This window comes from Nycticebus coucang, unplaced genomic scaffold (genome assembly GCF_027406575.1).
Source record: "Nycticebus coucang isolate mNycCou1 unplaced genomic scaffold, mNycCou1.pri scaffold_57, whole genome shotgun sequence".
Classification (NCBI taxonomy): domain Eukaryota; kingdom Metazoa; phylum Chordata; class Mammalia; order Primates; family Lorisidae; genus Nycticebus; species Nycticebus coucang.
Window position 1 is genome coordinate 211,876 of NW_026515585.1, and position 18,102 is coordinate 229,977.

The window sequence follows — 18,102 nt, forward strand, 5'->3', positions numbered from 1 at the left end:
ACTTACGAACTTGAAAAAAGTTATTTATAGCACTAATTGGATATACTTTACCAATTCAACATCCTGTCTATCTGTGCAGAATGTTCTTACAGACATGAACATCTTGGGTACTGAAATGTTTATTTTAGCAAATTTCCACTGAAGCTAAAAGGAAGCCTCCTAACTCACGGGTATAACACAGTACAAGCTGCTATTTTTTAGGGCTTTAATGGTCAAGAAACAATGCTGAAATCACTTATCTTACATAGTGCTAGATTTAGATGTAGAATTCTCAATTCCTTCAAATAGAATATATTTTAATTCAAAGTCAGATAGTAGTCAAATAAGTAAGAGCTACTTGGAGGCTTCAAATAACATTAATAATAATGGTAATAATTTTAGAGTAGTTATAGATGTTGATGTTGATAATCATGTGCTAGGCACTGCATTAAATGATTGTGTGTGTAAATATATATATGTAAATACATATCTCTGCGTGTGTGCATATAAGACTTTACACACCATAAGCCTTGGCAGATTATACTCCTTTTCAGATCACAAAACATATCTGCTGATAAATTATGTTCCTAAGATCATACCTAGCAAGTGGAAAAGTGAGAAATCCAACCCAGGCTTCAGGGAATCTAAAGCCTCTCTGTTTACACTTTATCACCCACCTATGACTTATTTTATTCAAGGAAAAGTTTATCCAGTTAAAGTTTTCATCCTTCTGCCCATGCCAATTAAAAACTAAAACATCAAACTACACTAGAAGTAAAAATGGAAAAAAGCTGATGAAGCCACAGGATCTGGTAATAACAATTAATAGTCACTTAAGGATAATCTAACATCAATATTCTTCAAAGAAAACAACTTAAAGCAAAGACTCACTAAGTCATTCAAAAGAGAAAATGAATCCCAGCTCCTATTTATGGGACACAGAACATTATAAAGGAAAACCATATAAGCAACAGAGGTTGAAAAATACTATGAAAGAGTGAAGAAGTATGTATTAAGTCATAAAGTAAACTACAAGTTTAAGTCCACATTTTATAAAACTAACTAAAGCCTATCAGCTAATATATCAACAAAACACCAAATTACAAAAAAAATCAGCCAATATTGAAAGAAAAGATAAATCCTTCTGTATACTGCCCTTCATATCGCCCAGTCAAAATAACTGCTTTTCTGTGTAACTGAAGATCTGTGTGGATATTTTTCACTATACAATAATTATTAGGTAATGTTATTGTTCATTTAACATTTCTGGGGAGAGATACTATTGCTACTCTAGAACACCACTCAGGTTTTAAAAATAGAATGAATTACTATACCTCTTACATCCATCAACTAGATGTATATTTGCCTTGTGCTTAATTAAAAGTTCCGCCACATCTGAATGTGTTTCCTTCAGAGCAAGGAAGAGTGGTGTGGTGTCTTTCTGCAATACAGCAAAAACAATACAATACTGGACAAAAATTGTACACTTTTATAAGTGGAAAACTTTATATAAGGTCCTAAAATTGTATACATCATATAGAAAATAAATAAAAAGTAGCCCCTTCCTTCTCAGTACTCTGTGCTTTCCAATGTGCCGCTCCTGCCCTTGGAAACACCTCTGATCTGCCTCTTCACATCAACTCAGGTTACCTCCAAAACTCAGTTCAGACATTGACGGCTTCTGAGAATCTTTGCTTCTATCACAGCATTTACCACAGTATATTGTAATACTTTATTGTTTCTCATCTAAACCAAGAGCTTCTTGTGGGCAGAGGCAGTATCTATTATTAATATCTCTATATCCCCCTACCCTAAGATATAGTAGTAAACATTTTCAGTATTTTTATTGAGTTAATGATCTAAATTATTACCCCTAGATCAACATTTCTTACACTGGATTTCAAAGACTACTTACGAGAAGTATGTACCCCCAACACAAAGTTTCCATGATAATCTATGCATAACAAATATTACCAAACTTTCCATTATATGTCCAATAGTAAAGCAATCTCTTAAATTTGCTTAATCTCTCTTTGGCAATGCATTTTTGGGGCAAACCCTAACATTTGAGAAATTAAGAGTTTCTGTGATCCTTGAAAGCTTTCCAACAAAGGGGGAGGATTTCACCAGGTGTACCAACTGAGGACTCTCTTCTATCGATGGTGACAAGATCCCAGATGCCAATTGGTCTGTCACTCCTGTTTCAAATGGTTCACTAAGATTTTAGTGAGTGAAAAAATAGCTAGACTTCAAATGAACTTTTCTTGCTTATTATTAAATGGTCCATGGGATGTCTCTTGTTACAAGATTATCAATTTTTTACTTATGAGGCTGAGGCAAGAGAATCACTTAAGCCCAAGAGTTTGAGGTCGCTGTGAGCTGTGACACCACAGCACTCTAACAAAGGTGACATAGTGAGACTCTGTCTCAAAACAAAACAAACAACAATAACAACAAAAAAAGATTACTAATTTTTATCTCAGCTGTTAGAAAGCTCACTGAGAAATTTTCTTCTTGATGAAAATGGTATCTGGAAATCTAATGCATATTTAACTTTCTAATCCATTTTTTTCTGGTTTCTCTTTAAATTATGTTTTTTTAGGCATAATATAAAGCAGAAATATAATGGCTTTTTAATAGAAGTTCTAATACTGACCTACATGAATTATTTACAGCCTAAGTAAAGGCACTAAATCATTCACATTTTTAAGAGACGGTGCTGAGGGGAAATATATGTCATCTGCAATATGCATAATCTATCAAACTACAACCATGATTAACTTAAAAAGGCTTATAGGTATTCTAACAGGAAGACAATTATTTGATAGATACAAAGACAAAGAGTTTTTAAAAGCCATTTTCTAAGTTCTAAGATATGACCCCATCACTAAGGCACTGATATAAAATATAGGTTGCATACTATAGACAAATATAAATCTATCTGGAAAACTTTGAACGTTTTATCAACATATACTATAAAACAGGAGTCATACATTCAAATACTTGTAGAGGCACAGTATGTGACCAGTGTAAGTTAAGTACCTAGGTTGGTGCATCAGCAAACTGGAAAGCCTATGCCATCTATCAAGGGCCCAAGTAAGACAGGCTCAAGGGGCACCCAGAGATTCCTCAAGAGAAGCCTGACACAAGATTTGATGATTCCTTAAGGGAAGTCTGAAACCCATAGTTTTGCCTGTTTCCTAATACATGTTGGTTCAATGTATGGAAGGATACTAAACCTATCAATGGTTCATAACTGAACTCTAGACTGTTTTTATAGTTGTTATACATGTGTTTCCAAATGGTTTTGAATGAAGCAGGTATTTGTACATAAAATCTTGACTTTCTTTAGCATATGTTCTACAAAAAGAAAAAAAGAAGGTTCCAATATGGAATAAAAATTGCTATTAAAATTCATAATATCCACTTTGAAAGTTTTCCAATATATATTCAGTTACAGTCTATTTGTATTAATACTGAATTTTCCCAGATTGTTAACCAAATGGATAACTAGTTCCTAGGACTATCAAAACGGAATTATTAAAAAAATTCCTATATGTATTCTTACTAACTTCATGGTTTTCAGTGTTTCAAACTGAGATCCTGATTATGCTGAAGCTCTGTGACCCTAAGAGATGTGCTAAGACAGTTCATATTACAGCTTCAAATAAAAAAAAGGTAAAGGATTTGCTACTATTCTGATTGAGAAAACTCTACTTATAAAAACCATTTGTTGACTTAATCATCTGAATGATAACAAAGAGGAAATACTAAGGTCAGTCTGCACTTATTGAAAGACTACACACAAGTAAATTTCTAAAATCCCTCTCAATAACAGTAAATGATTGATGGTTGAAAGGGAAAAGAAGTTGCTCTGTAAGCTAATAGATACTGCCAGTAACATTTCTTTTACCTTCTTAAGCAGTAAAAGACATCATAAACATCAGTCTAATATTACTGGAAAGCAGAGATTGAAAGAGAAGTAGTGCCTCTAGAAATTTCCTACATTTTTGATATATGTGAATTCATAATTACACTTAAGTGCTCCGTGTATCAGAGTCTTGAAGAAATTGTGTTGTTATTAGGGACAGTGTCAGAGAAAGTGTCAAGAAATCCTGGGTTGGCTCAGCGCCTGTAGCTCAGCAGCTAGGGCACTGGCCATATAAACTTCAGCTGGCAGGTTCTAACCCAGCCCGGGCCTGCCAAACAACAATGACAACTACAACAAAAACAGCACGGCATTGTGACAGGTGCCTGTAGTCCCAGCTTCATGGGAGGCTGACGCAAGACAATCGCTTAAGCATTAAGTGTTGGAGGTTGCTGTGAGCAGTGACGCCAAGGTACTCTACTGAGGGGACATAGTGAGACTCTGTCTCAAAAAAAAAAAAAAAAAGAAAGAAAAAAACTCCTGGGATTGAGTGATCCTTCTTACCTCAGTCTCCCACGAACATGGACCATAAGCATATGCCACTGTACCTGCCTTCAAGGAAATATTTTTAAATATATGTACTTGGACCTTATTATATTTTCTGAATCAAAATCTTCAGGACAGAGCCTAGACTTCTAAATTATTCTTTTACATTCCCCCCAGTTCATTGTGTTGCACAATTCTAGTGGAGAACTAATGCAACAGAAAACCACTTTTGTCTCATTGTCTACCTACATGGACAATTTCTGTTACCACTTGGGGATTTGGATAAAAACAAGAAAGAATAAGAGGTGGAGTCATTACTAAAAATTCCATTTAATGTTTCTAGGGAAGGGGAGAACAGGGACTAGTGAACAAAACATGCACCTTGATTTTGCTACGTAAAAGGTCCTTGTCTCCCACCTTCCCATCAAGACATTCTATTCTTGAGAGCAGAGTTTACACTCTTACCTAAGTGGCTGCTTCTGCCAAATTAGGATGATCAGTTAATTATTTGTTCTTCCTTCTTTCTTACTTCATCATACTCATTGTCAATCTGGTTTTCTCGGAGTTCTCCTAAAATTGATGCCTAGGCAAGTCTACCTCTCACTAACTCTCTCAAACTGAGAATTATTATCCCTCAAAATAAAGAGATTCCGGTTTAAATATTAAAAAACTGGGGCAAAACATGCGAAAAACTCCTCTTATTGGTATTTCCTGCAGTTATGTAGTTTTTTTAACTATTTTTTAAGTCTTTTGTACATAGATCATAAATACATTTATGCCGTTTTCAATGTGTTATTTGTATAAATTGGAGTGCTTACATCATACTAATCAACATAGCTTTCATCTCACTTACTCAATCATGCAGTTTTTAAACTGGCCTGTGTGTTTCTGATCACTTTCCTTTCCCTTTTCCCCATTTTCCTCTTTAGCCCTTGCTTATGTGAGGCAAATCATGTTCCTAGAAATTACTTTTTAAGGAACCTGTCAACAGCAAGATTTCTATTTCTTGTAAAATACATTCCTTTTGTCGAAGTTTTAAGACAAAACCTACTTCTCAGATAAATTGGCTTTTCTGTGTTATTTTACGATAATTAGAAAAAAACAGCAGAATGATAAAAAAAATTGAAAAAAATAATTTAACCTTCAAAAAATTCAGTGTTATCACAAACATTTAAGATAAATGCATAGAAAAAGCTGTACTCTCTCATGCTCCTTTGAAAGTACCAATTTTTAAACAGAAACCTTTGACAATTGAACTATTTCAAAATATTTAGTTTAGGGGATGCTTAAGTTTCCAAACTTGGAAAATTGAACCCTTACATATGTCAATGTTAAAACAAATGCATTTCCAATATTTTCAAAATAAAGTCAGTTAATCTATACCTTGTTCATTATCTCTGTAGCGGCACCATGTTCAAGGAGTTTTGTTGCAATCTCTACATTGCCGCTGTGGGCAGCATAGTGGAGAGCGCAGTTACCGTGGATATCCGTAATGTTGGGATCTGCGCCACGTTCTAAGAGGAGAGTGACGCACTGCGGTCTCTCGCATTGCACGGCCTGTCAGTTTTACACCAAGAAATAGATCATAAGTTCTAGGAATGCAATATAAACCTTTCACAGATTTCACTTATTAGTTATATTCTATGGGTTTAAATAAAATCCATCTCAAGCTGAAATTTGGCTACTATTTACCTTTATCAGAGGTGTCCTCTCTTCAGCATCTCTGATGTTCAGATCGCAGTTCTTGTCGATCAACATAGCGGCCACCCTGGCATATCCTCTTACGCAAGTCAAATGCAAAGCACTCCTACCAATTTGAGAGAGCCTTTTTAAAAGATTGTAGTACACTCACTCAAAACATATAATTATTCATGTAATTGTAAGCATTAAGTTGCATTTATTCCTATTTTCAGAACAAATCCTTAATTTTCTTGTGAAGATAGAACAATATTTATTAGCACTCACTGTGTAACAAAAGAGCAGCCTATTGGAATCCAAAGACATTGGCCTTTGGATTCAGTTCAACCTCAGTTCAGTTTGGGACACACTTTGGCTTAGCTTTTCTGTGTCTCAATTTCCTTATCAATAAAATGGAAATAAAAATAGTAAGGGCAGGCAGCACCTGTGGTTCAAAGGAGTAGGGTGCCAGCCCCACATGCTGGAGGTGGTGGGTTCAAACCCAGCCCCAGCCAAAAACATAAAAACTAGTAAGAGCACTTCACAGGATACCATTGTGATGCTGAGCATTTTGAACAATTCCTAGCACAAATAAGAGCTCAGTAATTGTTTGATATTATAACTATTACTATGACTGCTAAGAAAGATGACATTCCGATTAAGTAAAATGATAGAATCATATCTACTCTGTGGTATGTTTTGATAATTAGAAATACAACTATATTGCAATGATTCTAAGATGTTTATTTTTTTGCATTATAATATCTCTGACTTAGGAACGCCACTTGTAATTCATGATTATAAGTATAACTGGCAGCATTTTAAAAATTATGTTATTGAACATAAGATAATGGTGCATGGCACATTCCACGGTGGCTTACAGTGAGTGAGATTTGGCACACACAGGTCTCTAGATTTTATTTTCATATGATTGACATTTAAAGAAATTTTAGTTTTTAAAAGTGCTATAACAACAAGAAGGCTGAATTAACAACAATGAATTTTCAAAAGAAAGTTAATTCTCACTTTGATTTCAAAAATCTTTAAACCAAAGGAAATGCAGGATTCAAATGCAAAGTGTGGCTCATTATTCAGTGCTTAGATTGATGGACATATAAAGGAGATATTTCCAATGATTAGTATTAGTCATTAAGATTGTTATAAAATGTCAAAGGTCACTAAAAGATATTTTTAAATAATTTTTTTAACTTTAGAAATTCTTTTTCTGCTAACTTATATTCTCTTCAAAAGTAAAGGAATCTTTTTAACTGTGTTTGACAGAGGGAGGGAAAACTTCACGTGAGATCAAGTCCTAATGCAACAATTTTAAACCTCTCATCTTCCTCAGGCTGCTCAGGTAAACATGATGGTTTAGGATGGAATGGTCCTGAAAGGCAATAGTATATGTCTCCTACCAAAGAGGATTCCAGCTTATGTTTGGAGAATAAATGAATTCAAAGGATGGATAGGGAGCTCAATTAAAAGAAAAAAAAAAACTCATGAAGTAAAGCAATACTTTTGCAAGATTAACAATCATTTATATTTGCCAGTTTTATTTTCTTAAGGGCACAAATAAAATAATAAATCTATAATTATTTGTATATATAATAAATATATATTATGAAAATATATGTGCATAATAAAATGTATACACAACATAATATACACGCACAGATATAGGTAAAAAGATTCATTTTGAAGAGACTACAAGTTAGCAGAAGATACTAATTCAAATAAATGAATTAATAAAAAGTGGCAAATTATTTTTCTTGTGCAAGGATCATATCCCATAATCCTTGGGAAAGGATTATTTCATTAATAATAAGCTATTACTAAAACTTATACAGGTTCACTGCAGAAATCACAGGGAAAAAAAAAATCTTAGTCTTATACCAATTTCTAACACCAACTGGTTTTATCATACTTTTTACATATTTTCAGCTCATACATTGCCATAGTCCATGTGTACGTATCAGAAAATTGACATTTTCCTCACTGTATACCTTTTTTTTTTTTTTTTCTTTTTTGTAGAGACAGAGTCTCACTATACCGCCCTCGGGTAGAGTGCCGTGATGTCACACGGCTCACAGCAACCTCCAACTCCTGGGCTTAAGCGATTCTCTTGCCTCAGCCTCCAGAGTAGCTGGGACTACAGGCGCCCGCCACAACGCCCGGCTATTTTTTGGTTGCAGTTTGGCTGGGGCTGAGGTTTGAACCCGCCACCCTCGGCATATGGGGCCGGCGCCCTACTCACTGAGCCACAGGTGCCGCCCCTCACTGTATATCTTAAAAGTTCACCATCACATGTCAGCGGACACCTGTGTATATGTCACCTTCAATTGTCACATAATCTACTACCCTATGCATGCATTGAAGTTTCTTTATACATATGTTATGTAGGTTCTCCTTAATACAGTGTTACTTTAAGCAGAGCTGAGAAAGACAAAATTTATGAATTTCTAATTACTTCATAAAAATATTTTATTATGACTTGTTGGAGTTTCATAAAAATATTTTATTATGACTTGTTGGAGTCTATTTAAAAGGTCATGAGCACATAAAAGCGTAAGTACCACTACATTGCATCCTTATAAACTTTGTGGATAGAAAACAAAATTTATTCCCTATTTAACAAGTTCCTTGTCTTATCAAGAACACTAAATGTTTTTCCCAGGTCCAGAGGTCAATTGTAGATCAGTAAAGAAAAATGTACTTTGCCCAATTTTAGAATTATTGTCTTATTGACACATAAGAGTTCCCTGTAAAGATACATATATGTGTGTGTGTGTGTGTGTGTGTGTGTGTGTGTATATATATATATATATATATATATACTTTTTTTTTTTTTTTTGCAGTTTTTTCAGGGGCCAGACTTGAACCAGCCACTCCTGGTACATGGGGCCAGCGCCCTACTCCTTGAGCCACAGGTGCAGCCCAAATTGAGATATATTTTCATTTGATGTGTTGCAAATATTTTGCAAACATGTTTTTTTTTAATTTTTTCCCCTAATATACAGAGGGTTTTAATGTTTATTTTGCTGAAACAATCTTCATGAAGCTTAAGAGGTCATTCTCAGGAAGGGCTTCATTACCATAAAAATGTATCTATCTCAATAGGCATTTGGGTTTGTTCCTGGCACTTTCCTCATTTGGTATATTTAAAACTTTTAATATGTATTTTATTATGAACTTACATGTATTTACTTATTTATTTGAGACAGAGTCTCACTATGTTGCCCTAGGTAGAGTTCCGTGGGGTCACAGCTCACAGCAACCTCAAACTCTTGAGCTTAAGCGATTCTTATGCCTCAGCTTCCCAAGTAGCTGAGAGTACAGGTGCCCACCACAACACCTGGCTATTTATTTGTTGTAGTGGTCGTTGTTTAGCATGCTGGGCTTGGTACCCACCAGCCCAGGTGTATGTGGCCCGTGTCCTAGGGCTACTGCCCTGTTATGAAGTGCCCAGCCATGAACTTACTTTTGGGATAAAAAAACTATCTACTTTATTTCCAGCTAACAAATGCCTCAGTTATGAAAAATTCATTGTTCGCTAATAATATAAAATGTCACCATTATCAAGTTCTAAATTCTTCATTATATTTGGTGTATCTGGATTTTATATTTTGTGCCATTCATTTATGTGTCTTTTCAAATGTTAGTAAACAATTTGTGGAAAGTAATAGCACATTTTGATATCTAAACGGGCAAGTCTTTATTCACACAATTACAAACGTTTCTTAATGTCATGACAATAACAAAAGACGGATACCATATGCAACTCAAAAATTGAAAAAAATTGGTAGTTTTATTTGGCTGATGTAAAATTAATAAACATGGAAAGAGCTCACATTTTCAGGAAAATGAGTCTTCCTATTCAAGCACATGCAATCATCTTACCACTTTAAAATTGCTTTATAAAATGGAAATTGAATTTGATCTAAAGATGTGTTAGTTCAGAGGTAGATTGAACTAATATTGTTGGAATTATTTTTCTCATTATGTACTTTTCTATAGAACATTATGTTCTAAAATGTGTACTTTCTTTCTTTTTCTTTTTCTTTTCTTTTTTTTTTTTTTTTTTTGCAGTTTTTGGCCGGGGCTGGGTTTGAACCCGCCATCTCCGGCATATGGGGCCAGTGCCAGTGCCCTACTCCGTTGAGCCACAGGCAATGCCCTAAAATGTGTACATTAAAAATAAAATGCGGTTATGCCTAATTTTCTTGGTTAAATTACTTTAAAATGGTCAATAAAGGCTGGGCATAGGGGCTCGCGTCTGTAATCCTAGCACTCTGGAGGCCGAGGCGGGTGGATTGCCTGAGCTCACAGGTTCAAGACCAGCCTGAGCCAGAGCATGACCTCATCTCTAAAAATAGCCAGGTTTTGTGGCGGGTGCCTGTAGTCCCAGCTACTCTGGAGTCTGAGGCAAGAGAAGTGCTTGAGGTTGTTGGGGGGCTATGACGCCACAGCATTCTATCCAGGGCAAAAAAGTGAGACTCTGTCTCCAAAAAACAAACAAAAAAGGTCAATACAGAGCTGTATAAGGGGAATCTGGAGTGGATGGAAACCAGATGAGGTTCAGCTTTTGCTCTGCTGCCCACAGTAGTGGCCTGGGCGGCGCGCGGGACCTCTCCCAGGCTTCCCCATCTCAGTTTCTATAGAGCCCTGGAGACGGGAGGGCTCGCCTAGAGAGCCCAAGATAGGGGGTGTCTCCTCCTGCTCGCCCTCCTACCTCTAACCCTCACACCTGGTCACCCCAGCCTCTCACCCCCGACGCTACCCCCACCCCCGAGCCCCCAGTTCCTATTACCTCTTCTTCTTGTCATACGAATTTAACTTATTTATTTTCAGGTGGAGGAGCTCGTAGATGTCGCCCTCATAGGCAGCTCTGTGGATAGCCCTGAGGTCAGAGTTTTTGACGAAATACCCGGGCGGTGAGAAGACAGGGTCCTGATTCTGGTCCGAGTACTTGGGGACCAAAGGGGCAAAGACTGTGTTGCCCATCTCCACCTGCAGCTAACAATTTCTTTTAGATAGAGTTCCCGGCTCCGTAGTCACCCTTCCCCCACCCTCACCCCTCCGCTTTTCTCGCTCAGCTTAGCCCTAGGCCGGTGTCCCAACCAGGTCTGGCAGCAACTCCAGGAAACAAACCCGGCGGCTGGGTGGTCAGACCAGTACAACCGAAGGCTAGCAACCGCAGTGCACGAGCGCAGGAAGACCAGCGCTGGCGTCACGAAGTTCAGTGCAGCTGAGGCCTGGGCGTGGAGGGCGTGGCTACAGAGCTGGAGCTCGGGGCTCCCTGGGTGCACAGGGTCCTCGTGCACTGCCCGCCAGGCCTGGCACACCTGCTGCACATGGTGCGTGCAGGAGGGATCTAGGGAGTTCTGTACCCTCTCAGCTCAGGCAGATAATTCCTGTCCTTGCTGCTGTTTGGACAGGGCCAGGGACTGTGGGGAGCAGCCCTGCAACTAGGAACCTGCCCGCGCCCCTAGCAGGAAGGAACCAGGCAGCTGACACCTCAGTTGCAGTCAAGCCTGGCCATCGACCTGGCGGCAGCCGCTCAGCCGGACTGCCTGGTGGGCGCGGACCCCACACTCCCGGCATGGGCCCAGGAGGAGCCGGCCCGGAGGCGGGGTCGGTAGGGCCCTTGGGAAGCACGATGGACTCGAGTCCTTGGGCGCTGGACACAGGGACTCAGGGTTCGGCGGTGGAGCCGGTTCTACCCCTGAGTGCCGCTGCTAGTGCCGGGCCCACCGCCCGGCTTGGCGCAGGCTGAGGCCCCCCGGCCCTTGCATCGGTGCTGCTGAGGGCGTCGCGAGATCTGGGACTTCTGGACAGTCACTGCAGGCGCCTGGCATCGAGTTGCGGCCACGGCTGTGGTGGCAGCGGGCTGGCAGCCTAGTCCCTGTCCATCCCGCCTGTCTGGCCTGAGGGCCCACCCTCCTTGACCTGCAACTGGAACGTGGGGCAGCGGCGCTGGACTATTGGCCACCACTGGGCAAGTGGATGAGCAGCTTCCCTATTCAGTGCCTCTGTTTAAGTCTGAGGTCCATCTGAGCAATAAATCTGTCAAGTAGGCTAAGAGATAGGATGGTTTCTCTATAAGGAGACTAAGGGGATATTAGGCGAGAATTGTCAAAAATCAACTTCACTTCTGATCTGAAAGTAGATCACCTTCTGAGTCTCCAAAATCATTAATTGTGTCTAACCAACTTCCTCTAATGTTCTTTTATAGGCAATAGTTCTTTAGTTTAAGCAAGAATATGGTCAAACAAAATCTTAAATGGATTTTTAAATAATCTAATCTTTTCAAAGACTAGAAAATGTAGCAAAGGAAGGACCTTCTCATTTAATGAAAAGTTAAAATGTTGAAGTATGTTTAATGCCTGTCATTAGAAACACACTCTGGAGGAAAAATTTTTAGAAGATATTCAATTAGTGTCATATAGAGTCAGAAATGACTGGGGAAGTGCACTGTATAACAATATTTTATTTGCAAATACATATAAGTTTCCTATTATTAGAAAGAACTCAGAAGAAAATTAGATTTACATAAGGACTAAAAGGATTTGCATACATAGTCGTGAAACTTCTTCTTACCAGATATTTCTGTAGCCAACTTTAAATAAAATTTTTAAAAGTGCCGATTTGGTGTGCCAAGAGAAATTTTTTTTTTCTTTCAGATTTTTTCACACTAATTTAAATGAATTTATGATTATGACTAAACCTACCAGATAGCCAAATTATGTAATCTTGAAAGGTTTACACTGGAAAACTTCTTAAGGTTTTCATTTCAATACTTCATATTACAGGGGAAAAACTATAGCTTGGTCAATTAATAAACAGGTGTTTTATAGTATACTCAACTGAAAATAATCGTTTAATTTGTCACTTTATTATCCTTGTCCCCTCACAATCCAGGGAAAGGCATTGATATAATTAAAGCAATGATAATAATGATGGCTTGAAACTCACCAAGATTTATTTTTTTGTGGTAGGTATTTTAAACACGTTGTGAAAGTGAAATCACAAAATATAAACTTTAAACTTTGATTGGCTTTAAGTTATAATTCAGTGACAAGAAACCTTATCAAAGAGGACAGTTGGTAGGGTAGACAGACATACTTGGGAATATATAAATGATGTGTTGATTTTCAAGTAAGGACTAGGGAATGTTTACATTCCAGTGAGCCAAAAAGAACAGTGACGTGCAGGTGAGATTGGAGCATAGCTAGATCAAGCAAAACCCTTACAGAGGTTTTCAATGCTAAATATGCTGCACTTGATTATTTTGGCTACATACACTTCCCAAATATTTTCTGAAATTTAAGAAGAAAAAAATGACTTTTCTAAGGAAGATCATAGTTTGACTCTAACTCTTATAAAGTAAAGTTTAATCTCAAAGCTTGAAATGTTTTAAACACAAAATATATAAGCTGCTCAGCCACCTGTGGGGAGACTTGAGTAACACACAGTTCCCTGAGAAAGCCACTGCACGTTCAAAGGATATGGTTTGGGAAGGTCAAAATGTGTCTATTAAGCAGTCTGATGAGAGACTTGGGCTCCTGAACTTACAGGGATTGAGGGCAAAGATATCAGGAAGATGGGACCAGGTCTCCTCGGCAGGATAGAGGCTTTCAGCCCCCATCTAACACAGCTGTACCTGTGTGGTGATTAGTATCTCATACTCCAGAATTTCACCTGTTCTCCATGCAATCTACAGCTATGTATTTGTTTTTCCTGTTTAATTTTTTTTTAATTTTTCCCCCTAGATTTTTCTTTTTCTTTCTTTCTTCTGTATGCAATTATAGTTTTTCATTGTTTCTTCAATAGAAAGGGCTCCAATTTTTGCTATTTTTAAGACATTCTGCTCCTGTTATGCTTTTCCTCCTCAATTTTATCCATTAAGGTTTTGGCTTGTTTTGTTTTTATTCATAGTGTTTTTTTTTTCTATTTTTACTTTCTTCAATAACATGGCTCCATTTCTGCTACAGTTTTCCTATGCCTTTTATTTTTTTCTTTCCTTTACATTACTCTTCTTTTCTCTCTCTTTGTTATAAAGATTTTTCTACTTTTCCTATCTATCCCACACAAATGTATTAAATATCAGCTAAGATGAACCTTCCTTTTTTACATCTTATATAACTTTATTTTCAATTCTCCTTATATGCGTGTCTTCTTATTTGTTTTTACTGCTCAGCTTTATTCTTTGTCATCTTTATTCCACTTATGGGAGAAATCCTCACTCTGAGGTCTGGACATCAGTATCACAGCACTGGCCTGGCTCAAGCACACCTTGACTCCCTGGTATGGGGTTCATTCTAACTTTGACCTTCGAAAGGATGCTTTTGGCAAGTACCCACTGCAACAAATTCCTGTATATATATATTTTTTTAGTTTTGTTTTTTCTTCTCCCTTTGGTGGAAGTAGGATCTTGTTTCTGTTCAGGCTGATAAACGATCTTGACCTCCAGGGAACTCATAAACCAGAGGCTGAGAATTGTAGGTGTGGGTCAAAGCAACCTGCTGAATACCACTATTACTCTTGTATCTTTCTTTCCATTCTTCTCTTCTATTTCCCCCTTTCCTTTTTATTTCCTTTCTTTTCTATATTTTCTCCCTTCTTTCTCTTCACTCTTCTCTTCATTTTGTTCCTATGTGAAAAGGACACAAGAGTACCTAAGGACAGAGAAAGGTAACTTAAAGAGGTAGAGGAAGTGAAATAAAAAAAGTAAAGAAGCAGGCATAAAGAAAACAAGCATGAGGAAGAATCAAAAGAAAAATCCTTGCAACATGAAAAGTCAGAACAGAGTAAGCCCCACTAAAGGAATCATGAGGTAGCTCCTTTATAGAGAATTCCACCTATAATGAATGTTAGAAATGACAGAAAGGAAGTTTAAAATATGGATAAGAACAATGAAGGAAATTGCTGAGAAAGTGGAAAATAACCAAATGGAAATCCAAAAAAAAAAAAAGAAGGGATGAAAGATATGAAGAAGATAGAAAGGCTATAGTGGAGCTGAAGGAATTGAAGAAGTTAACCTGGGAACTTACAAATGTAGTAGAGGAATCAATAACAGATTAGCCCATGGAGAAGAAAGAATCTCAGAGCTAGAGGATAAAGGTCTTGAGCTAACACAGGCAGTTAAAGAAGTGTAAAAGAAGAGAGATAAAATAGAACATTGAAAGAATTATGGGGCTTCATGAAGCATTCAAACATATGAATTATATGTATCCTAAAGGGGAATAATAATGACCCAGAAGAATGGAAGCCCTATTAGAGGATATCATACATGAAAATGTCCCAAGTATCACCAAAGATTCTGACACACTCCTTTTAGAGGGACATCAAACCCCAGTGCATCACAACTCAAAACAGAGCTTCTCTAAGACATATTGTCATGAACCTCTTCAAAGTCAAGATAAAAGAGAAAATTCTGCAAGCTTCCAGGAGTAAGTGCCAATTGACCCAGAGGGGCAGAATATCAGGGTGGCTGTGGCCTTCTCAACTGAAAATTTTCAAGACAGAAGAGAATGGTCATCTACCTTTAAGCTTCTTTAAACAGAACATTTTTAAGCCCAGAATTCTATATGCTACTAAGCTAAGCTTTAAAATTGATGGAGAAATCAATTGTTTTACTGCTACGTAAACATCAAGGAAGTTTGCCACAAGACCAGCTTTACACAAAATACTTCCGCCTGTTCTTCACTCTGACTATCACAATATGCCACCAACAACTTAAACACTCAGAAACTGAAAGACAAACTCTAGTCTCCACAAGGATGCAAAAGATAAAACTAAGCAACGGAATTTCACAAAATAAGATGAATATAATTCCACCACACGTATCAATTCTCTCAATAAATCTCAATAGCTTGAATTCCACCCCTCACCCCCAAAAAGGCACAGCCTGGTTGATTAGATAAAAAAGTACAATCCATTCATATTCTGTCTACAGGAAACACACCTAGTCTTAAAGGACAAAACAAGATTCAGGATGAAGGGATGAAAATATTTCAGGCAAATTGAAATCACAGATGGAGTTGCGATCTTATTTTCAGATACAAGTGGATTTAAGGGAACTAAAGCCAATGAGACAACGATGGACACTTAATATTAGTCAGAGGAACAGTACAACAAGAGCATGTTTCAATTCTAAATATTTATGCACCCAACTTAAATGCTCCCAGATTTATGAAATAAACTTTAATTTGTCTGAGCAATATGTTATACTATAATATCATAGTATAAGGGAACTTTAACACTCCTCTTACAGACTGGACAGACACTCTAAACAGAAACTAAAAGGTACAAGGGACGTAAACGTGATGTTATAACAAATGCACTTAATAGACATATACAGAACACACCATCCCAAATCTAAAGGAATATATAACTTCTCATCAGCCCATGGAACATTCTCCAAAATAAATCATATCTTACAACACACATCGAGCCTCAACAAAATCTAAAGAATTGAAATTATACCTTGTGTCTTCTCAGAGCACAAGGCAATAAAGATGGAACTCAAATCCAACAAAATTTTCAACCTTTGCACAAAGGCTGAATGAAAGTTGGGTCAATGAGGAGATAAAAGAGGAAATAATTAACTTTCTTGAATGATGAAGACACAAGCTACCAGAACATGTGCAACATTGCAAAAGCTGTCCTAAGAGGTGCATTGATGGCCTTAGGTACCTACATATTAAAAACAAAGAGAGTGCATCAACAGCCTAATAAATCATCTTTTTTTTTTTTTGGCTGGGGATGGGTTTGAACCCGCCACCTTCGGCATATGGGACCGGCACCCTACTCCTTGAGCCACAGGTGCCACCCTCAACCTAATAAATCATCTTAAAGAAATGGAAAATGGAGAACAATCCAATCCAAAACCTAGCAGAAGAAAAGAAATAACCAAAATTAAATCAGAAGTAAATTAAATTTAAAAGAAAAGAATCATCCTTAAAGGTAATGAAACAAAATTTGGTTCTTCAAAAACATAAATGAAATCAATAAACCATTGTCCTGATTAAATAGAAATAGAAAGCATGATCTTTAACAACCTCAATCACAAATGAAAAGGGGAGTAACAAATGATACCACAGAGATACAAGTAATTATATCTGACTTCTATAAGAACCTCAACCTCCAGAAATTTGACAAAGTGGAGAAAATTTAGTAATTCCTGGAATCATATAATCTCTCTAGATTTAACCAAGAAGAAATAGATATTTTGAAGAATGCAATATCAAGTAGTGAGATAGAAGAAACAATAAAAAAGTTTCCAATGAAACAATGCTCAGGACCAGATGGCTTCACACCAGAATTCTATCAAATCTTCAAAGATAAGCTTGTAACAATACTGCAAAACCTATTTCAAAACACTGAGTAGGAAAGAACCTTCCCCAACACATTCTATGGAACAGACATTACCCTGATACCAAAAACATGAAAGGACCAAACTAAAAAGGTGAACTGCCGTCCAATTTCACTAATGAATATTGATTCAAAAACACTCAACCAAATCTTAGCTAATACATTCCAGCTACTCATTAAATTATATATCATGATCAGGTAGGCTTCATCCAAGGAATGCAAGGCTGGTTTATCATACACGAATCCATAAATGTAATACAACATATCAATAGAAGCAAAAACAAAGACCATATGATCCTCTCAATAAATACATAAAAAGCATTTGAGAAAATTTAGCATCCTTAAATACCAAGAACACTTAAGAAAATATGCATAGCTGTCACGTTTCTTAACCTTATGAAAGCCATGTATGGTAAACCCACAGCTAACAATATACTGAATAGAGTAAAACTGAAAGCTTTTCCACTTAGAACTAGAACCAAACAAGGATCTAACACCACTATTATCCAATATTTTCTTCAAGTTCTAGGCAATGCAATCAGGCAAGAGAAGGATACAAAGTGCATGCAAATGGGAGCAGAGGAGGTCAAACTCTCCCTCGTGGATAATGATATGATCTTATACTTATAAAACCCCACAGACTAAACCACAAAACTTCT

At 37.2% G+C, this 18,102-nt stretch overlaps 1 protein-coding gene across 1 annotated transcript in view; it reads right to left on the minus strand.

The window, feature by feature from the left end:
• Positions 1–11,071, minus strand: part of LOC128579470 (putative ankyrin repeat domain-containing protein 20A4) — an 86,276-nt gene extending 75,205 nt beyond the window's left edge. The window contains exons 1-4 of the mRNA XM_053581548.1: positions 10,878–11,071; positions 6,086–6,200; positions 5,777–5,950; positions 1,314–1,420 (exon numbers count right to left, since the gene is read on the minus strand). Coding sequence (XP_053437523.1) covers positions 1,314–1,420; positions 5,777–5,950; positions 6,086–6,200; positions 10,878–11,071 — 590 coding nt within the window. The remainder of the gene's footprint in view (positions 1–1,313; positions 1,421–5,776; positions 5,951–6,085; positions 6,201–10,877) is intronic.
• Between the last annotated feature and the right edge of the window lie 7,031 nt (positions 11,072–18,102).